The following is a 27,898-nucleotide window of genomic DNA, read 5'->3' on the forward strand; positions in this document are numbered from 1 at the left end:
ACAAGGAGGGGTACAGAGGCTATTCAGGACACTCATTCTGGCAAACACACACACACACACACACACACACACACACACACACACACACACACACACACACACACACACACACACACACACACACACACACACACACACACACACACACACACACACACACACACACACACACACACACACACACACACACACACACACACACACACACACTGCATACTTCCTGATTCCTTCCAGAAAGGCTCATTTCCTTTGTATATTGAGCAATGTTTGTTATTGGGCTTTATCTGGGCTACAACCTGTTCATAGGCTTCCTTCAAGTGGCATAAACTGAAGGAGAGTGAGTGATATAAAGAGAAACACGCGGCCACATCCATATACACACTAGCACATGCCTGAAAACATACACAACAGTCAAATGTTCACAGAAATGTACATAAGAACAAACTTTACATCTGTATAAAAATGGCAGTCTCCCCTTCATTCACATCCTGCCTGTTTGTTCTCATCCTGTCACAGCCATACTTCTGGGTGTATTCTAATAGTTGTACACCCTCCCTTTACAAACACCTAATGGCTGATCATTCATTGCTAGACATTACAGTCGCGACCAATATTCAAAAGTTAATTTCTTTGCCTATTTCTTCAAACTCAAACTTATCAGAGAAAGTGTAACATTTATTTTCCAAGATGTCACACTTTGAGCCTTAATGTATAATGACACACGTCTCTCCCGCTCTGTACACACTCAGGAGAGGAGCACAGACATCCAAACTGTCGGCCTCGCTGCTCACACTTTTCAGTTTTTTCTTTTCCAGGAAAAAACTAACAACTATAATTCTGCTGAAAAACCTACTAATTATAGCATATAAAGTACACACAGTCCTCTCATTATGTATTTACGTCGTTACGTTTTTTCACAATTTCCGTCCTTGAAGAGAACCTTTTTTGCGGGTGTGAGGCATTAATGTGCGGATCTGTGGTCTGCTAGCACCACCAGAGTGGATCACTTCTCTGTCTCTGAACAAGGCCTTGCTGTTATTGTTTACAATGAACAAGGGATGTGAGATGCGTGCAGAGACGTTCTTACATACTCATGCAAATACTCTTGTCCACAATAATCTGCTTGGACTGAAACAACCTTTTGATATTGCCACTCATGTCTGAAAACTTCATTTATACAATCACTATGACCTCAAAAGACAGTATCAACACATCTGATCTACACCACTAGGATCAGAAATAGGATATCCAAAGTGGAAACCAAACTTATCAAATGTTACCACAAGTAGATGCACAAGAGCGTTGCCTGAATGAAACAATTAATCAGAAATGTAAAAGAATTACAGTACAAATTTAACCTGACATTTGAAGCCAGCTTTAATAATCAAGGCTGTGGATACATTTTGACGATTTCAACTGCACTATGAGCCTACGACAGTGAACAGAGGCCAAGGATAACTCATTGGGGCACAGCACAATGGCATTTTTGTAACTCAACACCTTTAATGAGGCAGACTAATATGGAAAACTTCAGCTCTGACTCCCAAGACAGCGGCAAGCCTGGGCACTGTGTGAACATTGTCAGTGACGTAAGTCCTTTTCAAATCCTCTTCTGTGGAAATAGTAAAGGGGTTTTACTTCTCAGATTATACTGGAATGAAAACCTGTACGAAACTGAATGCTGTCAAAGATGGCATCTGACTAACACATCAAACCCGTGCCCACGCATGTAGAAGCAGATGTTCCAAAAAGTATGGACACACAAATGCACTTATAACCTCCAACCTCAAAAGCTATATTTAGAGTCATGGTTTAAAGATTCCCAATGTACTTGTCCTACTTACCGATCTGGTCCTCAGGTATGAGTGACTCTAAAGGTGGGTCCAGCTCAGAGCTCTGGCGCAGGTAAGCCTTCATCTGCGTCATAAACTGCCTGAGAGTCTGCAGAAAATCCATCCCTGATGTGTGACAGCCTCGGTTCTCCTGAACGAAGCTGATGTAGTCCTGAACCAGGGAGCCAAAATATGAGCTTTTGTTCCTGGACAGCTCAGCAATCCTCTTCACCGCCCGTCTCTCCGGGGTCATGAGGGAGCTCAGCATGCCGCTCACCTTGCGAAAGCGTCCCTTCAACGCCCTAGGGAGGATAAAGGACCCTCCGCCAAGGCTCACACCAACCTTTCGCCTCCGAGCTTTAAAGGATGTACGAATGCGCATCTCTAGATCTGTCTCCAGGCCGACCCCGTAATCCTCCTCTTCATCTTCTTCGCCGTCCTCATCCTCCTCACTGCTGTCCTCCACTGGGTCTTGATGGTGTTGAGACGGGCTGGGGGCCAGTCCTAGGGAGAACCCAGGGGACTGTGAGTACTCCAGTGAGTCAGAAGAAGAAGTAGACATGCTCATGTCACTGAGGCGCTGATGTCCCCTTTCATTAGGACTGGATGAGCTCTGAGCGTTATTCTCCAGTGGTACATCAGCTGGGACAGCAGGCGGAGGCTGGCATGATGGAAGCTTGGCACGAGATAGGGCCTTTGCGATAGTCTCATCGTCCATTGCGATGTGGCAGCGGTGGGCCTCCATATCAGGCTTTTTCGGCCTTGGAGGTGGTGGGTTCAAAGGCACGGCGACTGGTGAGCTGGCACCTTTGGTAAGGCTGCTGTGCTTGGCACCCATTGGTGGTCGAGCGGGGGCTGGGCGCTTGCTGGGGGGCTGCGGTTGTCTCGTAGCCACAGCAACCGCCTCCGGCATGGTCTTGGGTCTGGTGGTTGCGGCTGGAGGCCCAGGTGGAGGTGGCGCAGGGCGGCGGCGTGGCATCGAGCGCGGGGGAGGGGGACGGGGGGGAGGGAGCCTGGATTTTCCGTTCAGTTTGATCTTGTCTGTGTGTTGCTCACTGGACTTGCTGTCGCTCAGCGGCTTCACAGAGGATTCCCCCACATCCTCTGGGTGGTTACTGGACCTGTCGGCATGTGGAGGAGAATCCTCTGCACCTCGGCGGTGGTGGTGTTGATGAGTCTGGAGGAACAGCGGGTTAACGAAGCACAGAGGACCACTTGAATGTCTTCTCTCCAGATTATAGGAAGGTGGCACAGCGTGGGACCGTAAGGTTGGCGGCGCGCTCTCACAATAAGACCCGGTGTGTCTCTGCTGCGACCCCCCGACCTCCCCGTTCCTGTTGGTTCGCTGGGGGCTGAGGGTCCGGCTCAGAGGGCGACAGGGGCGGGGGGAGGTGCGGCGCTGACTGCACAGGCCAGAGTCCCAGAAGCCTTTAACACACAGACACAGAAAGTTAAACATTACAACTTTAAGCTACACATAGTTCTCCCGGTTCAACTGAAAGTTCCCAGAAAGGCAAAAGGAGTCCTCAAGTGAACAGATGAGGGAGATAATAGATGTATAATAACAAAGCCAGTATTCTCAACTATTTCTCACCAACACAACAGCTGTTCAATCAAAGCTCTTACTTTTTTTGTCTTTGCCTGGCTTTCTTCTCGTGTGTGTGTCTTTCTTTCTGCTGGTCGGAGAAATGCGGTGACTTTAGCTCCGTGTCTCCTGGGCCTGATTCACTGAATGCCGACACACACCCAGAGTCATACAGAGGGAGTTACCCTTGCTAATCACAGAGTGGGAGGGCACTCAACACACCACACAGCACACAGTCCCAGTTCCTCCACTCCTTCTTCCTGCTCTGTTTTCCTTCTCTCGTATTTCAAACAGAGCTGTATTCCCCTGTTACTCCCCTAACTGAGTACGTTTTATTCAATTTCTTTTGTTCAGGGAATTGATAGCTGACTGAAAACCACATGTGTATGATTTTATGCCTTTTTTCTCTCCTGCTTTAAATCAATGCTCTTTGTTTTTTTGTTTTGTATCAGTGATTTCACCAAACTGAAAGTAACAGGCAACAGATCACACACACTTTAAAGCATATGCTTTACACTACAGCCTAAGTCTGGTGCGACCGGTCGTGCAGCCTAAAAATGGAAACGTGACCTCTAGCATTCCTGCTGAAGAAGCAGAGTCCAGCTGGTAGAGCAGTTTCAGATGTCTCATAATACCTCAGTGTCTAGAGAGTGAACTCTGCCTGTGGTATTCTCACTGGTCCATGTGAGCAATGAGCACCTGACACTGCAGAGCAAGACTGCACCAGGCAGCCCAGCCTAAATACCCCATACTGTAATACTAACTGACCTCACTGTAGCACTAGTTGCAAAAGAGCATGCTAAAAATACTGTATAGATTAATATTTTTCTGTGGTCAGGTCAAACAGTAATACAAATTGAAATGCAGAAAAATAAATGTTAATATTTATATTGCACATTTCGAGTCTTGATGACCACTCAAAGTGCTTTACAGATCCTTTTTATTTGTCCTATTCACCCATTTACAAGCACATTCATAAAGTATATCTATTGGCATGCAGAACGTTTTTCTATGTCAGGTGGTTTGGTTCAGTATCTTGCCCAAGAACACTTCAGAATATGGAATGGGGAAAACTTGAACTTGAACCTATTTAAAGGACTCCTTAGCCACAGCACCCATTAAAAAAGATTTGTCACTTCCTGCGTTCGTTTCAAAACACAGGTAAAAAAACCTTTACATGGACAGGGATGATTGTGCCCTTTTGGGACATTGGAAGGCTTTTAATGTGAAAAGGTTGTGCAGGAAATGTCTTGTGGACAGTGGATTTACAACATCTGAATAATTGTTAAATTGAAAGCTACTGAAAATAATTATGAAATTGAATGAAAACAGCACGTCTGTTTAGCTGGACAGACACAGAGAATAAGTTCAAATATGACTATGTAAATATGTAGTTAAAGAAAAAAGTAAAATACCACAGATTGGGGCAAACTTTTGTAAGGGTGCAACGTCTCTGTGATATTCAAATGTCTGAAGTTGTTTTCAACATGTGTTTGTGTTTCACATGTGCGTGCCCAGGGTCCACAGCCCAGATTGAGGCAGTCTGCATTTTGTCTTTAAATAGAAGCTGTCCAGTGGAGAAGGGAGTTTCCCATAATGAATGTATGCGCTTGTTAAGTGAAGTTCAGAAGCTGGCTTATACTTTATGGGTTTTCAGCTTTTTCCAGATCATAGTAAATGTAGGGAGAAAAGTGCAAAAACCTATTACAATGCAGTCTGACACTCACTTCCATTCACAGGAATACAGTCATTCAAATACAATGACAGCGTCTCACGTTTGTAAACACCAGTGACACAGTCTACTGCACGTTACGTTAGCACTAACACTTGAGAAGCTTGTGTGTTTTCACAATTTTTTGACTGTGGTATGATGGTATGTGTGTGTTTAGACAGCACACAGCCGACTGTAGCTTTCCACTCGCCACTCCCTTCCCCCCCACACTGAGCACTGAGTAATGTCGTAGGCTTCCACTGTAGGAAGCTGACTCACTGGAGTTTCACAGCAGCTGAGCCTGGAATAACTCGGCAGAGATGAAGTGACTAAAACTGCTGTGAAAACAGACCCGAATGGTCAGCGTGGAAAGTCAAAGGAAAATAAACAACAAATGATGGTTGTTTGATTTGTCTTTGCTTTGTATGACTGAAAGTTTTCATGGATATCGAGCGTCATCATCATTCTGCACATGCACAGCCTGGGGGCAGATAGCGTCCAATAATCAATAAATCAATCATATTGTAATTGTATAGCCCATATTTACAAATCACAATTTGTCTCCTAGGGCTTATCATCCTCTGTCCTACACCCTAATCAAGAGTAGAGAATGAAGGCTAATGAGGAGGTCAGCATGAAAAGCTGATTCAGTGCCTGGAACTGTGTGAATTACAAAAATAGCGGTTGGCAATATTTACTGTTTCAATGATCTGGTTACAGCTCCCAGGTGTTATCAAATCTGTTGATGATTTTACACTGTGTTAGAGGAGCAGGTTGATAAAGCAGGCTGATGCATTTGGGTGGTTGTTGTGTCAGATTGTTGTAATTTTATTCTGACAGTAGAATATTAGATGCTAATGTAATTGCTACAACCACAATGAACAGTGCTCCCAGCAGGCAAACAGCGTGACAACATTTTTGTGTGCTGATATTGTGCTTTTAAGTTTAGCCCATGCTGTAAGTCGATATTCTTTAGTCCTACCCTCGTTTGTGTCACGCTAATCTCTATGAATGTATTCTGCACTTGAATATGTAGAATTATAAGGTCTTTGAGCACAGGTTTCCCTATAAATAACTGTGGAGATGAAATGGTACTATTTCTGGTAATCGCTCTGTAATTAGCATACACTATGTGGCCACAGTGCACAGCTGCTATTCACTAAGGAATAGTTAGAGCGCATTACAAGATGCCATGTTGACATTTATTTAGTTGATGTGACGATCTCAACTAGATTAGATTAGGCTTTTGAGGTTTTTTAAATATTAGCGTGAGAAGCAAGCTCGCTGTTTCCACCTGCCTCCAGTCTAAAATGAAATCTCTGCAGTTCTTTTTTAATTCTCTTGTGAAACTAATTTAAACCTATTGCTCCATGAACAGGACAACACCAATCTAAAAACAGCATTATGCTTTGAAAACTTATCAACAGACAATTTATTTGTGGTTCAAACTCCTACGAGGCCGCACAAGACAATGAGCAAAGTAATAAATTAAAATACCTGCTCCGAGCTGAGCCACCTCCTCCAGCTCTTTCTGAGTCTTGGCAGATGCAATGGCCTCTGGGAGTTTGATTGTGAAAGGCAGGACATCCCTAAGGAAAGAAAAAACAGCCATAAATATAACAAAAAACACAGGAGGGAAAGTCAGAGAGTTTAGATAGTGATCTCTCATCATTACTGTTTAGTGTGCGGTACTTTCTGGTTAAAGTAATATTGCAGTTTTGTCAATGACACACCCTGACAAAAGTGATGAGGCCATAAATAAACAAGCAGTAATAATATAAACATGTTGACACACCCTGTGTTTCAATTCATAGATAAACATCTCTCATAATTGTGTTGCTCAACCAAAACTCTGTGCTCCATCTCCACAGTCACATCCACTGCTGGGCTTGTTATTGCTTGTGGCACAGTTTCCCACTGTTCCCCGTGTCTGCAGTTTGAGTCTGTCTGAGACCCTGGCACCAGCTAAAACAAGAAGTGAGAGCCCTGGGCACTGAGAGTTGACTGCTTACTCGACAAACCCTGTTTTCACTTGTGGAGGTTCCATCCTCAAATCCCCTCTCTTCACAGAGCAGTACAAAGAGAAGCTGAAGGATATGACAGATGGACAGACAGAAAAGGAAATGTGTATTTACCTGCTAATACAGTAGAAAGCCACTAGGCGAAACAGGTCTGCGAAACTTATACCAGATCCCTCGAGAGAAAACGCTGCAAACAAATGAAAATGCAAATTAAATGGCAGTCAATTCTATTTCATCTATTCATTTAAAACAATAAAATCATCCTGACCCATTGTTTAAAGCTGCTGTTAATAAACAAATTCTGCATGTTAATATATAGAGTCCGAAGGCATGGGACAAGGTTTTGGGGCTTTTTTCCGTTCCTAATTTGACCAATCATGTTTAAGCACGTCGCAGGTAAACAGAACATGTGGAGAGCAAAAGAGCAGCTAAACATCGGCTATTGGCTTTTTAATTTATCTGCATTCATGTGCAGAAAGCTGTTTATAGAGATTAGCCCAAATGTCGTCTGGACCTAAACCACCTGCAAAAATGATCAATGTTTGAGGAAAAACATTTGACTCGTGTGATAAAGAAACATTTCGGACTGTAGAAAGGGTGTGGTCCATATCTGCTGTCTACACAGGAGAAGTCCCAAAATATTAGGTGTATTGCTGAATCATTTTACACTTCTTCAAAACCCGAGCCAATAGCAAACATTTAAAGAAAACTCCTTTTGGAATGGAAAAATAAACTCAGAGTCCCCAAGCACCGATAAACCCCTCAGTTATACCTGCTACACGTTCTGCTGAACTCAGCACTTCTGGCCATGCCAATGTTTAACCTGATTTTATTATTGCTGTAAAACATGTTGAACCGTTGCAATAAACATTTGAAAGGGAGTTGTCTGACTGAACCATTTCCGTTTCCAGTCCATTTGGAATCTTTGGGGGAACTATCACTTTAAGAAACTTTCAAGAAATAATGTGTATGTTAATGAGCAAAGTGAAACTGTTCATTCACATGGCTGACTTGATGCAGCACTGTGATCAGTACGAGAGTCTCATTGAAGAGCAGCTGACCCACATCTAAGGGTCAAACCAGGCCAAAGTCACTGAGGCCCCTCCCACGTGTGCTGTCCTTTCAGTTCAGAGAATCCACAGCTGCTATGTCATCACACTTTGGCTTTGCAACAGCTCCGTTACTCAGTCTCTGTGTGGAAGGACAACACATGCAGGACGAGGTATTCTAATATTATGAGAATCTTTAAATTGTATATTTTTTAAACATCACAGACAGTTGATAAACACACTCAACACTAAATAAATGATTCTTACTGTACGTGCATGGTCTCCGATGTCAACAACGGGACAAACTGTAACTGAGGTACACGTGTTACAGATATTGCGTCTCCGTCAGGTATTGCAAATACTAGATTATGTGGGATCATCTTTTGAAAGAAACTTGGACACCGAGTCTGACTTGTCAATGTATTCGACAGCCTCTGAGGCACTACTGATCCTGATTTAATCCATGATGAATCCTGACTCCAGTTAGAGTCAGTAAAAACAAACATATTACTCACTGTACTGGCTCTCCTTCACAGGAAAGTGGCTGATGGGAGTGTCTGACTGTTCCTGCTTCAGGCGCACAGACAGAACCTTTCTCTGCAGAGCAGCGGACTTTCTGACCAGGAATACCTGCCCCGGAGAGGAATCATTCGTCATGACATGTAACGTAAGCTTAGATAATATCAGATGAACATTTGTATCCCAGGAGGGTAACTCCTCACCCCTGGTGGCTGCTTGAGCAGAAAGCGACTGGCCTCCTCTTCACTGATCGCCAGCAGCAACCACACTGGGTGGGTTTGATTCAGCCTGTCCAACACGCTCATCCTCCTTCGCAAGGAGTCGTACCCAGAGTCCCTTTCACCCCCCACCCCGCAGCAGTGGTGGGACTGCAGGTAAACGCCGCTCACCTCACTCTCCATCCTGACAGCGTGACAGAGAGAGGGACAGAATCAAACACTAATGCCATCTGCTGGTGATAATGAGCAGCCTGGTGAATACATATTTACAAATATTGTTGATCCTATTTAGCAGACAACTAAACCAAGCAGGGCACAGCAATAAAATGCTGTGCCTAGTTGAGGCAGATATTCTTATCAGATATTATCAGGAAAAAAAATTTGATGAGTCAGATTTAGGAAAGTTTTGTCTAAAGCAGGATAAATGTATGAAATACAACATTACCCCCGCAGCTCCATGGGCTCCTTGTCCGTAGTCGGAGAGGTCTGGACCATCTCCTTCTTCAGCTCCCCGATCTCCAGAGCAAACGTGTCAATCAGCTGCAAGAAGACAGAATGAGAGGCTTCCAGTGAATATCAGAAGGACAGAATGAGAGGCTTCCAGTGAATATCAGAAGGACAGAATGAGAGGCTTCCAGTGAATATCAGAACGAGAAGTGGAGGGGGAGCAGCAAAAAACGAAACTGACGACATCTCTCAAACGTAGAATGCAAAGTAAGATAGTGAGACTTTGGGACAGACAGGCTGAAGGGTCAGATCTGGAACAAAGGGAAGGGAAAGAGTGAGTCATTTCTCCTGTATGTGGACTTCATTTCCTATAGACAGGAAACAAAGCATTGTAGAAAAAAAAGAAACATCACATTATTCAGAGCGGGCCACCGAACTTCCAAGGTTGTTTTGTAAAGACACACACAAAGAGATTTAAACATCTGGATATATCTGGACAGGAAGCTTGTATGACTACATCCTCCACACCACACTGGACTCACTTGAGATAAAAACTATCACCTGTCATTGAAATCTGTCAACAAAAACATTAGTCAACAGAATGTGACGGTGAACGTGTGATGAACAATGCTCATCATGCCTTCGTGCTGGAATCTCTAATCACTTACACCAGCCTCGGAATGCACACAAGCACCATCCAAACAAGTAAACAGGGAGTCTGCTGTGTTGCTATTGGATTGAGAGAAGTGAGCTGAATCTAGAAAACACGTGTGTCTCACTGTGAGAAAAGACTGAATTAAGTTTACAGAAATCGTGTTAATTATTATCTGCATGCAATTGTCCCGTCACTTTGCAGTATCTTATTCACCACTGAAAACCACTCATCTCGAGTAAAAAACAAAGTGAGATTCTGGTAAATGCAAGCCTAAATCAGCACAGACAAACCAGTTGCGCTCAAAAGGGACTTTTTAAAAAACAGCCAGAGTTTGAAAGCTGCCCAGTTAAAGCCTACAACACAACTTGTTTTCATGTTGTCTTCTCTTTTCCTGCATTGTCCACATTCCCTCACTCCACATGTTAGAGCGCTCCCAGGGATTCAGGGCCTGCTGACACATTACTGAGCAGATGTTGAAATCTGGACGCTCTGCACTGAGGATCTGGGTCAAACAATTCAAACAAAACAAGGCCGCCGCAGAGAACAACGTAATGAAGACCAGAAATTTGAGGCAATCGAGGAAAGTATGTTGACATCAACTGCAGATGGAAAATTCCTGTCCCATTATCAGAGTAGTTTCTTGATGTGGTAAACTCCAACCATGTAGTTCAAACTCAAATAATTACTCAGAAATATTCTTAAACTGTAGGTTTTGGTTTGTATAAACACTTTTTTAAGTCTGAACCAATGCTTCCATTACACATTTCAACCAAAAGGAGGCATCCTTTTACAAACTATTCTCCACCAGGCAGGCTGCAGGCCAGACCACAGTAGCCACAGCCCCGCAGGATAAGTCTATGGACTAACTGGTGCCAGCTCTGTTAAAGCCTCACACTCTCTCAGCGTTCTGCAGTGGTGGAGGAAGTACTGAAGTTTAATACTTAAGTAAAAGTAAAAGTACTACATCAACAATCCTACTTAAGTAAAAGTAAAAAGTACTTACTTTTAAATTTACTTTAAGTATTAAAAAGTAAAAGTACTCACGCAATGGGTTGTCTCTCAATGTCTAGGCTGTGCCATTTTGATAAAGAATGCAGATATAGCTACTGGTAATACTCGTGCCTCTACAGATGTCACTACTAGTAATAATTATAAGCAACATCATGTGTTTATTGGAAAGGTTGGTGTACTTATTGTGCTTACCCTCTGTAATACTGTTCACACTCTATCTTACAATTCTGCGGATGACAAGTTATCTACCAGGGTCTGTCAGGTTAAAACTTAATCATACGACACAAATCGACAGGTCAGCTCCAGACTGAAAACAGTGCAACTCAAACTAAGTCTGGTGACGCTCAGTCTTGTGGTATGAGGTGACTATTCCAGACTCCACAGCCGACCGGAGACAGCCAGCGCGCTCTCACACAGCAGAACGTGTCATTTTCTTCTCAAGAGCTTTGAGGAGCCTAAAATCCGAAGCTGCAATCAGCTGAAGTGGCAGCATAAACTGACCGACCCCTGAATTAGTGCTGAGTGACTGCAGCTAATCCTAGAGAGGGAAATCATTCGGAAAAACAAGCTTCTCTCCTCTCAGTCCTCAAAAGCAACAGAGAGGCTGTTGAAGGTACTTTATTACTGTGTAACTGGATTTGCACTATAGCTCATGGGACATCACTGTTTACAGTGGAGCTCATGCTGTTCTGTAAAATAATCAACTGTCTGAAATATCATAAACTATTTTAAAAATCTTAATAAACCTTCTCTGGTTTCAGTTTTTCAAATGTGAGTGTTTCCTGCTCTTCTCTGATTCTCTCTGCCTTATTAGAAAATATTGAATATGTGCCATTTAGAAAGTGCATCAAGGTTTGACAAAAAAAATAATAGTTACAAATTAGTTTTAAGATAATTAAGTAAGTATTTCCCAGTGTGTTCACTAGTAGTAACTCATCATTATCTCCTAGTGTAGGTTGTAAATGCTGTTTTTTTTGTTGATGTGTTCAGTTAAACGCAGCATCTCACACTTCTGTCCGTCCTGGGAGAGGGATCCTTCACATGTGGCTCACACTGAGGTTTCTATGTTTTTTACCCTGTTAATTGTTTTTTATTTTGTAGTTTTTGTCCTTACTCTTGTTGAGGGTTAAGAACTGAGGATGTCACACCTTGTTAAAGTCCATGAGACATATTGCATGCATATTGCATTGCATGTCGGCTATTTCAGAGGTCTGTTAAACAACCTGAGCAATCTTCAGATCCAAGTTCACAATTGTTTTAAAATAGAAGCTCTGTAATTTGGCTTAATATGAAGCATTTTTAGCAGTAAAATAAAACATAGTGCTTTTACTTTGAAGACAATTTAGTACAAAAGTGATCTATGAATGTTCCTGCCTTGACAGAAATCAGCAGTTCGATATGGTGAAATAAAAATAATCTAGTTATCAAAAGTATCTGGTGGCTATAAATGGAGGAATTAGAAGAAGATGCTCAACTCTGTTCACAGACTGAAGGCACACTGCCCCCCCCCCCACTGACTGCTACATAGCACGAGTCGTCTGTTTATTGAAATCGTATTAATATTGAACATATCTCATGTCAAAATCAAACCAAACTTGGTAACGCACTTACTTGGGCAATTTACAATAACATGCCAAGTTTGAAGCAGACCTTTGTGAAATTATAAAGTTTAAAAATTTCTCATTGACTAATGATTCATTAATAAAGTATCTTCCAGTCTGTTCTCTAGTAGCTCATCACAATCAGGATATTCAGGAACTACTCATACTGATTAATTATTAGCTTGCTATGCATTTGATACCATTTTAATCAAATTATTAGACCACAAACTTGGGGCCAGGATCTGCTTCAGTGTTGCAATAATTTGCACAACACAAACACACAACATTGATAGGGCTACTACTTTTTGCCCCAGGGCCCCGGAAAGAGTTAATCCAGCCATGGAAAGAATTTGAAATATTGTTATTACCTTCTGTTAATAGACAGGCATTGAATTATCTGTATGAAAATGGGTAATGAGGCCAGAGGAGAAGACATGGGAAATTCCTGAGCTATAAAATGAAGGTCAGTGAACACGAGAGGTGCAGAGTGACTGGATCTGGGCAGAGTGCCGTGTGCAGCTCTAATGGTGGCGCCCAGGCTGGGCTTATTTCACTCTGACAACTTTAAGAGGTAAAAGACTGATACTCAGGAACACAATCCATAACAAGAGTGTGCGTGTCACTAACTTTTATAAACCTAACCCACTTCATTCAGCTGGGTTTGTTTCTACTTTTATTGACTCCGTCCTCTCTGCACGACACAAGTATACACGGACGTGTGTCTGTGTGTGTGTGTGTGTGTGTTTCTGTAGAGGTAAGTGATTCTCTGCATGTGCTGCTGTTAAAGCCATGAATAGAGTCAATGGGAAACTATGCGTTTGGTTTTGTCACACAGACACACACAAGCTTTCATAGAGGTAGCAGAAGGAAAAGCTGCAAAGGAAATGAGAGGCGAGACAACATTCAGTTTTGTTTCATAGTCGTCTGAAGCTTTAAAAGTGGCTGTTGGTGCATTTCAGCTGGATGAAGTGAGCAGACACCGTCAGGGGAAAACTGCAACTTTTACACAGCATGCATCTCAAGTTTGAGGTGCCTTGCTCAATGGCATTACACAGATGAGTGAGAATGGAGCAAGACGTACAAGGCTACAGCTGCTTTAAATACAGAATGAAAAGTAAGTTAAAGGAAACACAAAACAACAAAAAACTATTGGGATTAAGAAATACAGATTACTCACAAGGGAGGGATGAACAGACGATTGTAGGATTTTTACGTCAACAGCAAACCAGGTAGGATGAACACAAAGTTTTGCACATTCACTCTGCATCATAGACTGTTTATACAGTATATGACACACAACGTCCAGCACACACACACAATACAAGGTGACAGTTTATAGATAAACTGTTTGAGGAGATCTTACTAATGACAGGGAATAATTCTGAAGTAGCTCCAAAGGAGAACTGCACTAGTTGATATAATGGGGGAGATGAGTAAATTCCTTGACCCCTTTGTCTCCATTCAGTCAAATATTACAGTTATACAGTAAAGGTTATAAGACTGATGTAAGGAATATTTGTACATTTTTTATATTATATAATAAATTATCTTTGAAGCCAAAAGCCTCTGACCTCTGACATGAACAAATTCTATTTGCCTTCTCAATGGATTTTGGAGGAATTTATATCTGTACCCCTGTAACCGTACAAATTTAACAGCAGTAATATGTGACGAAGATTCCATTGTGTATTTACACTTATTGTATTGTTATGATGACACAAAATCTTTGTTCCTGGCATAGGCGTGTGTAGTCAATGTGTAGCCCTACGTCCACTTTTGAGGGACCGTGTCACCCCTCCCCTTTCTATTGTTGTACTCCATGGGAGGAGAACGTGACGTAAAGGTCATACAAGTTTGTGTATACAAGCTTCTTGAGTATTTTACACTGTCACGTGCTAAAACTCTATCTGACTTTAATCCGACAAAAAAATAAAATAAAAATTTCTTCAATTTGATGTCACATGCGCTGCAAAAAGTCCCAACACATGCAAATACAGAAAAGCGCTGCAAATTGCAAAAACTACAATAGAAATATTTCCAGGGGACCCAAAAAAGGGATGAACCCTTCTCTAGTTCAATGCTTTGTGAAGTTCCAGCCCCACTGACAAGTAGCAGACTTCAATAACTTCAACTACAGCGCATGTGTCGTCAAATTGATGTAGTTGTTTTCCTCAACAGTGCGTTGAGCTCTCTCTGCCACCATATATGTAAATGTTTACACTGAACCAAACACTGGCCCCATCTGTGATTTTAACATCTTGTTGTGTCTTCGTCTTGTCCCACCATGCCAGTTCTCCTGTTTACAAAGATATGAATCTGTGATAGCCTCCACATGAAGGGGGGATGACAACCCTTCTCCCCTCTGTGTTCGCACCTTTTATATAGAACAGTGAAGCAGAATACAGGTGCAATGGGCTTAGAGTGAATGTTAGCGGAGGAGAAACTGCAGAGGCAAAAGAGATACCATGAAGAGAAGCAGAAAAAGGGAGTGAGAGACACTAAGACAGAGAGGGAGAGCGAGTTTCATTACTCCTGTGAATGTGTTTGTCAGGCAGCCAACAAGTGCAGCTGGCTTTCCTCACTTCCAGCACTGCTTCAATATATGGCAGAAAGCAAAGGAAAACTGTAGAAACGTACAGATCCACTTGAAGTTCTCATCAATCAATACTCAATTACATTTCCTGCAAGTATGCAAGAAAGTGCTCAGTCAGAACAAACAGTGTGAGGATAAAACCTTGACAGGATAAAAACAGTCTGGGTGAATAAATCCATAAATTATCTGGTGACTTCACAAGTAAGAGTTTCTGAGAGACATAGAACTAATGCAATGTGAGCGTCAGCAGACATATTTTTATATGAATGAAGCTTGCAACAACTTTGAACTGACCTTTACATATGATTGATGATGCTCACTGGACTAGAATGCAGGTAATCAATTAATTACTGTTGATCAAGGTGTCTAGCAGATTTTTGGTAAATATAAGTATATATGAACATTAATTGATCTACCATGTGTATATTAAAGTGATATATATCTCTTCATACCCTTTTTACTCCAAAACTGTTTTCATTACACATCCAGAGGAAAGTCCGGACTTCCACAACACAGATATCTCCGGAGCATGGAGCTGTGGCAATCACACATTTTGGTTCACAGCAGAGTTTATCACCACAAACTCTCTTGACATCTTCGTTGCTGTCTGTGACTTGGATGGCCCTGCTTTTCCAATATCTGTTTTCATTTTTGCATTGCGTGTTAGATAATTCCTCTCCTCCTCCCCTTACAAATTGTTAATCGAGAAGTTTGCCTTTATGTTAGTTTTAATGGTGTGAAACAGGGTGAGTAAACAGTAGAAAGCAGCATGGAGACCACTGACTGAGACTCTGTACACTCCTGGGTTTAATATGTGTTTTTTGTTATCCGATCATAAGTGGACTACGTACAGGTGTGAACGCACTAAGATCAGAAAGCGATCCAATCACGCAGACCACATTGGGAGGTGGTCTGGGCAACATGTGTCCACATTCTTTTAGCTGTAAGAAAACATGAATGCATCCTGTGCCACAGATCAAGGACCAGCTCAGCTGACGTCCACCTTTTTACTCTTATCTGAGCCCATGTTTGTGGCCATCGCCAAAATATAAAAACTGACCACAACATCATAACTGATACTTTTCCTGAACTGGTGGAAGCTGCACGAGATTCATTCAGAGTGACTTCTCTCCCTCTCATGCCGACACACAGACACACACAAACGGTGACATCAGACACATCTGTATACCCCGACTTCATAATTTAGTTTTAACTAACACAAATGACAGACGTGTTTATTTGCATGCAGAGCGGGAAAGTGAGATCCGATCATAAGTTATTACAAGAGACACATTCTGGATGAGTTTTTAACAAAAGGCGTGACCAGTGCAACTAACACATTTCTCTTTTCATCTTATCATTTAGAATGGATGTTCTGACCTGTTATACCAGGTCTAAGCAGGGTCTGGATTACAGTGGTTACTTTTTACCTCGGCCAAGGACTCCTGTCCTTTTGCTGGTTGATTTGTTAAGGCTCTTATATACTACTACGTGTCCGTTTCTCGGAGAGTTCTCAGCAGGGGGCAAAGACTCTTTTTGATTTTTACTTCTCTGTCAGTCTACGTCCGGAAAAAATTCACCGCCAAACCCATAGGTGGCGCAACGGAAGACGAGCTCAGAGAAGCCTACCCCATTTGGGAAGAAGAAGTCCACGTGTCTCTGTTGACATGTTAGCTTGCGTCCCACACACTGAACCATGGCAACTAACAGAACTAAATAAAGTGACACCCAGCGGGTCAAAATGCTGATGTAATCGTTTCTTAGCGCAGCGGTTCCCCGGTCTTGTTTCCGAACTGTGTTGCTGATTCCACAGCTTGAATCTGCTTGAGGCTACATGTAGCTAGAAGCTACACGGACCTAGCTCCCCCCAGCTTCCACACACAGTCAGCAGGGACTCCCGACACTAACTACTACTATCCAGTGTTTGCTTCTAACCTGACGGTATTATAGAAACAGTGTCATGATAGAAGTGGAATTAAAGTCGTGACGGCGGGTTCTTGCACTGTTACCACCGCAGTTAGCATGGTGGCTAGCCTAGCCCGCTAGCCTAGCCTGCTAGCGCCGTTTTGAAAGCTCGTTATAACCGTCTGTGACCGTGCACACATGCCCTCAGTGCTCGAACGAGCCACCGTCAGCCGGACAACTCCGCTGGCTTAACACACACGTCACATTAATCGTAGAATCATAGTTGTGTTTGGGTTTGATGCTATATGGAAGTAAACAGGAAGTAAACAGGAAGTTTGAGGTCCGGAAATACGGAAATGACGTCATACGGAAATGATGTAGTTCGCGGACCAATCACAGCCAAGAGCGGTCCGTCGGGTCTCAAACATGAAGACGGATAGTTAGAAAAATCAGACGTGTACGAAAAGCTGTACGAAGCATTCGGAGAGGGCGTTTCACGACGGATAGGGCGGTCTTATCTGTCCGTAATAGAAGAAACGGAGAGGCATAAATTGGCCTTAAGAAAGACATCACAAAAACAACAGAACAGATTAACACTAATCTTTGTGTAAGGGTGCAGTCTGGGTCAGGGAAGAACTCATGACATTTTTGTGTGGATACAGATTTTCAATTTTTTTTTTTTTTATGAGTGTGTTAAATTTGGTGCAGTTTGGTGGAATTTCCTTTTGTTGGGCCTTGGCGAGTGCCATTTTAGTTTATATATTTTACTTCAGATTCTTCAAACTCAACCCCACCTGGAGGTGTTTGAGCTCTGCCTGAACAGTGACAGATGGGAGTTGTGGCTGACACGGAAAATAAAGAAGTTTTGGACAGAGCTTACTCAGTCCTTGGCTGTTTCTGTCTTCTAAACAAAAACAAGTTGCGTCAGCCAAAAAAAGACATCAACTAGAAGATAAACAGGAAGTGAAACTTTAACATTTCCAAGGGAGTTTTGGAAAGTCCCCGGTGTCATCATTACCTTAAAGAAGCTGCCGCTCCTGTCTGTCAGGCCGCTGGGGGGATTCTCGGCTGAAGAGCTGTAGGCCATGTTGTCTTCCTGTCCTCTCACGTCTGAGTCTGAGTGTGTGTGTGTACGTCTCAGACAGTGTCAGCAGGCGCCGGAGCTCTGTGGGTCAAAAACACACTTCACTTCAGTTACTTCAGCTGTGGTGCAACCAGAGGAATTCCTGCGTTGGCCACAGCCGTATTATGGAAGTGCTGGCTTGCTGGAAGGCTTTCCGCCTGTCTCGTCCTCCTCTACCTCCCTCGCTACACATTCACCTCTGATTTCTCTTCATCACTCCTTTGTCTCACCCTAAGACCCTTTTTTAAAAATCTCATTCCAAACCTCACTCATTTTTGTTTGAACCAGTTTCCACTCACCTGCCTCTCCCATTTCCTTCCATCAAATTTTCACTCTCTTTCTTTTTCCAAGATTTTGTTCCCATGTTCTCATACATACATAATTAGTTTTTCCATTTTGGCGAGGCTCACTTTAAGAACAGCTGCCCTCCTTTACCAACCACCATAACTCAGTTTTTAGGCCTGTGGGCTTTGGAAGAAGACACTAGTGATGGATCTGATGTAATTGAACGACCTGAAAATGATCTCAAATTACCAGAAACTCTATTTAACTCTGATTAAATCGTTTCATCTTCTTATTATATCTAATTGTTTTTGGTTTCCCTTTCTTCCTTGGTCAGATTCACTTTCGTTTTCTTATCTTTCTTTGTGTTGGGGATGTGTCCTTCCCATATCTCTCTGTTTCACTCTCTTCTATCTTTCTCTTCCGTCCAGCTGAAACCATCAGGCTAGTCCTGCCCTTCTTGGCTGATGTTCACAATCCTTGCGAACCAGGAGATGCTCTGTCGATTGTCCGCCTCCACATGTATTTTCATCTCACATAGCAAGGAAGCCCCCCAGGGGCGTCGTTAGGCCTGTTTTAGGGGGGCTGAAGCCCCGCTAAAATGTTGTTCAGCCCCCCCAAATAATTATTGGGATTTAAAAAAATAATAATAATAATATATATTTTTTTTAAATAAACTATTGTTTTACACATGGACAAGTTATTTTTATAGCTAACATGCTGCATATGTGAGTGCGTTTCTGGTTTGTATGTTTTCTCCCCCTTCAAATTACAATCCAATAGCCTCTCATCATACTTAACAATAAAAGACCGGGCACTAGGACCTTGGGGAGTCTGTATCGCTGCTGCGCTGGCTTTCTCACTCTGTCAAGTAACGTCTCTCATCAAGACAGCAGGATTACAGCCAAGGAGTTAAGCTCATAGTAAATGATGCACAGAGTGAAATTGTAAGTACAGGTGGTTACAGATTGTGGCTATCTGTAGTTTCTAACGTTTGTTACCTGCTTGAATTTAGGTTTACTTGAGGCAAATGAAAGGGAATATTGTAATGAGCTATGTTAACACTAAGCTAGCTAGCTAGCTATTTTGTTAGAAAATTTCTCCAGTGAGCAAGAGTGTGAACGAGCAAATTTGAAATGTAAGAAATAACTATCGACAGCTCTCTATTCTTTGCATTAAATTCTATCTCTAGTATTTTAAAACAATAATATCAGTGCCTATAGAATGTTGATGTTTATAATCAGTTAATGCTAGTCAAAACTAGGGTTGGGTACCGAGAACCGGTTCCAATATGGAACCGGTTCCAATACAACCGGTACCTACCCGGACCGAAACGCAACGGAGATTTCGGTGCCTCATTTCGGTGCCTGAGCCAATGGAAGACTGAGGTCTCCGCTCGTCCCGCCTCCTCACACTTCCGCTCCTTCCTTCACGGGAAGCGGCGGCTCCCGCCGGGCCCCGCGGCTGCCGGTGGACAGACTCTTGTCCCCGCGCTGCCCGCACCCCGCGTGCGTCAGGGCTCCCGTGCAGGTGTGGGGGGGGGAGGATCTCCTCGTGAGACCTCTCCCCCGCGCATTTCCTCCGTGGCGGTGCGCCGCGACCGGGCTCCGGGCTCCGGGACCGGGCTCCGGGACCGGGCTCCGGGACCGGGCTCCGGGACCGGGCTCCGGGACCGGGCTCCGGGACCGGGCTCCGGGACCGGGAGGAACGAAGACCACGCCGAGAAATGTTTCATAAAAGCGACCGCATTTTGGGGGGACGAAGGCGGGGGGCCGAAGCCTGCCTGCGACAGCCCCAGCCGCGGAGACACGGGGGTCTCTGAGTGATGGAAAAGCGACCCTCAGTCTTCATTTGGCTCAGGCACGGAAGGCAGAGTCACGAGTCAGAGTGTGTGTGTTTTGTATTTATTTTTATTTATTTAAGTATAGTGTAAACTTTTGTTAACAGTTCGTATGTTATTCATAGTTTTGAGTTAAAAAGGGTTTTGTATTTATTTATATTTATAATCTACTTTAAACAGTTAATATATTTGGCAATAAAAAAAGCCTTTCTTAGTCAAGCATCGTTTTGTGCACTTTTTTGAAAAAAGTATCGGTTCAGGCACCGTTTAGGCACCGGTATCGTTTTAAAAGTATCGGTTAGGAACCGGTATCGGATAAAAACCAAACGATACCCATCCCTAGTCAAAACTAGTATATCCGTCTTTCCTTAACAAGCAGGAAAATTATTTCTCTCTATTTGAGAAAAGTTCATATTTGTGTTGTCAAATTTCACAATGACCCTGAAATTCTGTCTCTTCTGTTATCTTATACTGAATGAATGCAAGCAAAGATACAGAGAAAAATCACAGTCTTTCTGATTGAACCAATCTATGAACTGTCTGAAACAATGGATATCCGCAGCCCCAAATGAGCTCAAAAAAAATTGGCGCGCGCTGTGCGCGCAAACATTCAACATCCTTAGGGGCTAAGCCCCCCCTTTCTTTCAATCCTAGAAACGCCCCTGAAGCCCCCCCACCCCTTACCCCCTAATTGTAGGGCGGAAAGGGAGCAAGGGAAACTCAGAGGAGCATGTCAGGATACTTTCGGACAACTAAATGTAAATGGTAAATGGTCTGTGTTTATATAGTGATTATCTGGTGCCGTTGTTATTGCATAAAAGACATACTACTATGAAATGTTAACTTCTTCTCTAACTCTTGGTGCATGGGGCACCAGTTTTCTTTTCTTGGAACAGGGGTCATGCCACATACATTTAACCTAAATGAAATCGATTCATCATTAATCAGGCAAGCTGAGCCTCAGGTCATATATTATGAAATTGTAGACCTTTCAGTGTCCCTGAATTTCATAATTACAACTTTCACCATGTCTGAATGAACATGTTAAACGCCCTGGAGCCAAAATTCGACTCCATCAACAACAGTATATATGGATTTATTTCACAGGAACCATCCAATGCTTTTATTCTTGGTTCCATGTCAGACAGTTGATTTGTAATCATCATACGAGACACAACTTGTCAAACTAATTTGCAAGTAAAACAGAAACAAAGTCAGTGAAGTCAGTTACAGTAAATGTTATCTAAATATGTGGTGACCTGCACAAAGTCTAACTCCGTTTCCTGACTGTCTCTGTGTGGAACTGATATCTGTCTGCCACTATGGTTTCATTTCCACAAACAGAGGAAAGTGAAGAAATAAGGAAGCCTATATGCACAAAGGAAAAATGTAAGGATGAACTTTACAAAAGTGATTCTTACTGAGGAGATTCCTGTAAGTCAGTCAGTGATGATTCTCTGTGTCCTCACACTGTTGATTCTGCAACAGATCTGCACTCAGTGACGGTGCCAACAAAAACTCTGACAGAAAGGTAAATAATGTTTCCACATGCATAAACCTCCTGAGCCTCAGTCACAACACAGAGCATGCTGGGTATTGTAGGAAATAGGAAACAAGATAACTTCCCAGCAGGGCAGCTCCTCTTCACCCCCCACTGGAAAAACCCACTGAGATCACGTCGAACTCTTCACTAATGTCTTTTCTTCAATCACAGATGACTGTGTGTATCTGTGTGTGTGTGTGCAGCCTATATATGTGCAGGTGTGTGATCATCAGGTGCAAGTAAACAAAGACACATCTGAGCGTGCGCCCCTTCCTCACGGCATCCCCTCCTCACCCCCAGCACAGAGACACACATGTGCGCAGAGACATGTCTATAAAATACACTATACTAATAGATTCTCCCGTGCTCTTTAATTCTCCATAAAGAGAAGCAGACTGTGAGACCCAGCCAACTCCACCCCCCCCCCCCCCCTCACACATACACAGACTTTATTGTGTTTTGTACAATTATAATGAATCAAGAATGACAGCAGGACTTCATTAAGCTCTGGTATTTTGTTTTTTAAAGCCCACTCTGGTGGTGGGACCCTAATTTTCTCCCAGTAGGTGTGAGGCTAGCTGTGGAGCTGCTGTCCCACATCCGAGCTGATGAATAGCCGCAGTGCTTCTGCTTTTAATGGCATGAGTTCAGTGTCATCCTGTCAATATTAAACTTTTTAAATCTTAATGTCTTAATGTTCCTTTGAACGCTGTTAATTCTCCACCTGCCTTTTATTTTTACTGCAAAGTCACTTCTAACTTCTTAGTAACAAATATATCAGGTCTGATGATTTTATTTCAAAGACCCTTAATAATTAAGTGCTTTTATAGTCAACAGTGCAATTGCGTGTAATGCATAAATGTTACCCTACTGTCAAAAACAGACTCGGCTCAGAATTCGAATCATAAAATGTATGTTATATCTAATATTTAATAAAAGATCAATATGAACTGCACTGTAAAAAAAGAAATATTAAGGAAAACTTAAAGTTCAAGGCAACTTAGAGCAAAAGATTTACCTTAAACTCTTTAACTGTAACTCCTAAATGTATCTCTCCAGACTCATATGGGGTCATATGAACTTTGAACTTTGGCCACTGAAATTGAATCAGTTAGTTCTTTGAGTCCAAGTGACAACTGGTCACATTTTGAATATGTTTCCTGTAAGCAGACTTGAGATATCATGTTTAAGAAGCCAAAAACATGTTTTATGAGGCCAACTTGACTTTTAACCTCTGACCACCCAAATGTAATCCCTTCACCACTGACTCCAAGTGAGTGTTTAGATAGATAGATAGATAGATAGATAGATAGATAGAGTACTTTATTTGTACCAAATTTGAAGAAATTACTATTAAGTGTTAAGTGTTGCTGAGATATGTATTTTGTGAGGTCACAGTGACCAAAATCCATCAGCTTTGTGTCAGTAAATATTTGTCCCAATTTTTTAAGAATTCTCTCAAGGCATTCTTGAGAAATCGTGTTTAAAAGACTGGGTCGGACGAACAGACCGATAAACGGACAACCTGACAACGTAATGCCTCTGGCCCCTGGCTGTCACTGGCACAGAATCCTAAAATGTTGTACTATCTGATTATCTTCTGTTTGGATAATTTCATATTGATTAAAACAAATTTATTTCTCGAAATACCGAGAATTACAAAGAGTAACAGTTGTACCGACTACATACATTTGTACGTCTGGGTTTCACCCAGATTTTTTAACATGACCTTTTCTAGATGCTTTTACACTACATTTTCCCATTCACACGTATACATCATTCACAGAGCATGCAGACAGGAGTAGTGGACATACAGAAGGTCAACAAGTCTTAACAAATCACAAGGAGGTCACTGAATATGAAGTCAAAAACCCTGGAGAGTTGTCCTGCAGATCCTGTTTTTGCAAATAAACTAACAAAACATACTAAACTTCTGGGTGACTCCTTTCTAAACTTGGCCTGGTTTAAACTGAGGTACAGCCAGTGGTCCAAACGGAACGTTTTTGTTTTGCCACAATAAGTTATGTATTGAGGCCAACTTTACAAAATAGATTTAATTAAGTTAGTTGAGGCAAATACTCTATGAAGTTTTTAATGTCATCAAACTGGGGTGTAAATTTAGTGAACATTTTTATTTTTAGTCAGTGAATATTGCTGAGTATTGTTTTGGCAGCCATACTGTTTATTTGCTTATTTTTTATCCCCATGACTGTATAATCCACAGAAAAACGGCAGGGACTGTTTTTCTGTTTCTCTCCACAGTGACTGATACTCCAACACAAATATACTGTGGTCAAAAAAACAATAAAACTAACATTCCCCCCGACAGTCTCTCTGTCCTCCCTTGTAAAAACATAACTTGGTGTTTGTTTAAACTGTCGGGACAACGTGAGGCGCTGCTCTGTGGGTTGGATGTTTGATCCAGTAAGGAGTGTTGTTGGGATGATGGGGCTCCTGCTGCTGTCAGAGCACGAGGAGGAGGAGGAGGAGGAGGAGGAGGAGGAGGAGGAGGAGGAGGAGGAGGAATAGGAGGCTGCAGGCAGCTGTATAACCCTCTGCAGATGAGAACCCCAACCCGAGGACCATGTTTTTTGCCCTGAGGCAAACCAGATGATTGTGTGCCTGCACATGCGCACATGCAGGACACAGTGTAGGAAGTGGAAAAGATTATATTATTTGTAGGATTATATCCTTTTTACTATTGTTTATGTTTCTTTTATCCTTTTCTTTTTCTTTATTTTTTCTTCTGTCTTTTTGAGTTTTGATTAACATTGAATTAATTTGCTTCTTGTCTATGATGTTTTATATTCTTGTTTTGTATTCGTCCTCTCCGTAACAAACTTTGTAACAGCCGTTTGAAAGGTGCTACATACACAATGGTATTATTATATCATCACTTCAAATAAACATTGACTTTGACAGTTTACTTAAGAAGGAAAAAGTGTAAACTACAGTGATGAGAAACGTGTGTGTGTGTGTGTGTGTGTGTGTGTGTGTGTGTGTGTGTGTGTGTGTGTGTGTGTGTGTGTGTGTGTGACCACAGAGCAGATAATGGGGCAGTGGTTCGAGGGGAGTTCAGCTGAACTGACTGAAAGTCCAATCCATGTTTTTGATACAGAGGAAGCTCTTTGGTTTTTATATAACACACAGGAATCTGTGAACTCCCTTTTTCTTTTCTTTTTTCTCCAGTACAGAAGGTTAGGATTACCTTCAGCCTTTCCATGAAATGTTCGCCAACAGTTAAGATTCTCGCAGCTTTACAAGTCTCGCAATAGCAAAACAAACAACACTGCGAAGCAGATCAGCTTTCACATGTATTTAAAGAGTGGATGGACTGAATCTGGGTCAGAAAGAGAGAATAGAGAGAATGCTGTGCTGTTTCCTCTGGGCCACTCCCATTTAAATGAGTCCTAGGAACACTAGCTGGGTGGAGGGGGGGTGGGGGCGATGTCTCTGCTTGTTCACTTTTCAAAGGAAGAGGAGTAAATAGCAGAAGTGGCAGATAAAGGGAGAATGTCCTGATGAACAGAAAATATTCTAACTACTGTAATTGACAGAGACTCCAAGGAAAGTGATTAACTTCAGAAAGAGTTGTCACTCACATCAATACCCTCGAAGGACACTGACACTTGGTGATAACTGTGGTTGTTTTGGGAATTGTAGTTCCAAGACCTAGAGCCTGTTTATTAGTATAAAGAACACAGTGACAAAACCGATGAATGTTAGCTTTTTACTTAATTCGACCAAGGAGGTCCAAGGTTCAATTTTGGCCGATCCGTGATTTGTTTAATCCCTGTTTTTAACATTGTGGAGATTGGGTGTTTATTTGTCACATTTTTGATGCCCCACGGAATGATTCATGGATCTAGATTGATTTTGAGATTGGTATTGAGTAACATTCAAGTTCAATTTGAACAAAACTTTGATTTTCTTCCAACAACTAACATACAAATGTTTGTCATATTCTTATTAGCACGATTTAAAAAATGTGCAGGTTGGGGTCACTGACACACCTAGTCCCGCCTCAAATTTGTATCATTGCTGATTTTGTGCGACATGAGAAACTAATGATCACATCACATGTATGGAAATATATCATCAACACAGACACATTTAAGTAGTAACATAACTTAAACTTGGCGAACATCCTTGTTTGGATCAAGAGTAAAGATCGTCATCGTGGAGCAGATGGCTTCATTTTCTCATCCAGATGTTGGGCTTTTCAATCACGCTCAAGGGCTCCTGCAAGTCAAGATCGGATATATTTCCATGATGTTATGCTTGTTGCTTACTGTATTTCTAAACAGTTTCGATTTATCACAAGTTAAATGACATATATAAGCCTGGGGTTGAGTGATATTCTAATGTATCCCATTGTCTTGAGTTGAAGACATAGGTTGAAGACAATGGGATACATGGAAAAATACATCCAAACAGGCCCACAGCTCAGGGCCTGTTAGCTGGTTATTCCACCCTGGCTGCAAAGTCAAGTTGAATCCTGAATTATAGCAGGAGTAGAAACAAACTATGACAGTAATAAGGTTTTGGTAGTGACACTTAACACCTTTTCACATTGATCTGAAGCTGAATTCATGCATACAGCTGATATTCAGTTCCTTCATAGGGCTCCAGTCCAACTGAGTGTTAGATAGCTGACAGCAGTGCCCATGTGAAAGCGTTCAGTGTAAACATCCTCCACAGGGACACTTTATTCTTTCACTGGAAACTTGAGTCCCCGCTACTCTGTCCAGCAAAGATGACATCACTTTTCTTAGACCTGTGTCCTTCTGCCTTCAGGTTGCAGACTGGTTACGACATAACTCGAATAAATTTAAAGCAGAATAATCAGGCGATAGAAAGAAAAGCAACTTGAAAACAGCAGACAGCAACACAAACTGTTAACTGTGTCTCTGTAGACAAAAACTAAACTAAACTAAACTCTGCTTATCCAGCACTAACAAGCAGCAAGTTATTGTTAATTAAAATACCTTTCTGCTGATTCACTTGCCCACAGCAGTAAGAAACTAAGGCTCCATGTGCCAAAACAACCCCTTGGATCTGCAGTGAAGCTAATCTCTTTAACAGATTCCATAGAGGCTTAAATAAGGAAACTGGTCCCTTTATTATAGTGATAAACATCAGATAATTGTTCATTTAGAAAAATCTGAGAGAGCAGCACAGAAGTGAGCTGCACAGTGTACAGATTCTCACAGGTCTGGTATGTCTGGATGAACAGAAGAAGCTGCGACAGGCCACAACACGACATACTTCAGCTTTTAGAATATAAGGCCTTGATAGAGAAAAGCCAAAGCTGTGAAATAAACGGTAAGGGACTGTATGAAAATGTGTAGAGAGAATGTGGTGCAGAAGGATGTGTATTTTATTTTTGCTAAAGGAAGCCGAGTCCGATTTATTTGGAGAGCAGGGGAGTTAAATAATTTATATTTTAAACTCATTCATATTTCAATAATGTTTCAATTTTATTATCAAGAATCCATGGGATGAAAATATTTAATCAATAGCCTGTTTGACAGTAATGAGCATTTACTTTAAGTGTTTTTTTATTAACTTTTTCAAAATTAAAACTATGTATTATTATGTTGCATTCACATCAAATGCAAAGCCAATTGTTCACGCAATGAGGTTACAAACAAAGTAAATAAAGGGACACAACTAGTCGCAAGGAGGTGAATAGTGATATTTGCTACACTAGCTTAAGTTGAAATATTTAAATTCAGATGAAAACTGACCTGAGCTAGCTAGGCATTGAACAGGTCGCTGGTCAACCTCAGGTAGCGCTGGCATGGGACCCACACATGACGGAGCCGGCTTTTCCGAAGTCAGCAGTAGTCAGCAATAGTCAGTAGTAGTCAGTAGTGAGACTCCAGAAGTGTTTTGTGGACTCAAACACTTCACCCCTCCATCAAGATAGTGGTGAGATAATAAGTACATTTTCATTTTTC

At 42.1% G+C, this 27,898-nt stretch overlaps 1 protein-coding gene and 1 long non-coding RNA gene across 3 annotated transcripts in view; one reads left to right on the top strand and one right to left on the bottom strand.

Moving 5' to 3' along the window:
- The window catches only part of LOC133023685 (ras and Rab interactor 2-like), a 40,241-nt gene that overhangs the window by 11,262 nt on the left and 1,081 nt on the right, over positions 1-27,898 (bottom strand). For both annotated transcript variants that reach the window (XM_061090759.1, XM_061090767.1), the window contains exons 2-8: positions 18,166-18,312; positions 9,381-9,475; positions 8,921-9,119; positions 8,714-8,828; positions 7,264-7,336; positions 6,626-6,717; positions 1,845-3,260 (exon numbers count right to left, since the gene is read on the bottom strand). In XM_061090759.1, the coding sequence (XP_060946742.1) occupies positions 1,845-3,260; positions 6,626-6,717; positions 7,264-7,336; positions 8,714-8,828; positions 8,921-9,119; positions 9,381-9,475; positions 18,166-18,234 (2,059 nt within the window). In that variant the 5' untranslated portion in view covers positions 18,235-18,312. The remainder of the gene's footprint in view (positions 1-1,844; positions 3,261-6,625; positions 6,718-7,263; positions 7,337-8,713; positions 8,829-8,920; positions 9,120-9,380; positions 9,476-18,165; positions 18,313-27,898) is intronic.
- Positions 8,314-11,771, top strand: LOC133023704 (uncharacterized). The gene is made up of 3 exons (XR_009683072.1): positions 8,314-8,371; positions 8,735-9,091; positions 9,389-11,771. It is a non-coding gene; the product is annotated as an uncharacterized LOC133023704 (long non-coding RNA).

The sequence above is a fragment of the Limanda limanda genome, chromosome 2, assembly GCF_963576545.1.
Source record: "Limanda limanda chromosome 2, fLimLim1.1, whole genome shotgun sequence".
In the NCBI taxonomy this organism is placed as follows: Eukaryota; Metazoa; Chordata; class Actinopteri; order Pleuronectiformes; family Pleuronectidae; genus Limanda; species Limanda limanda.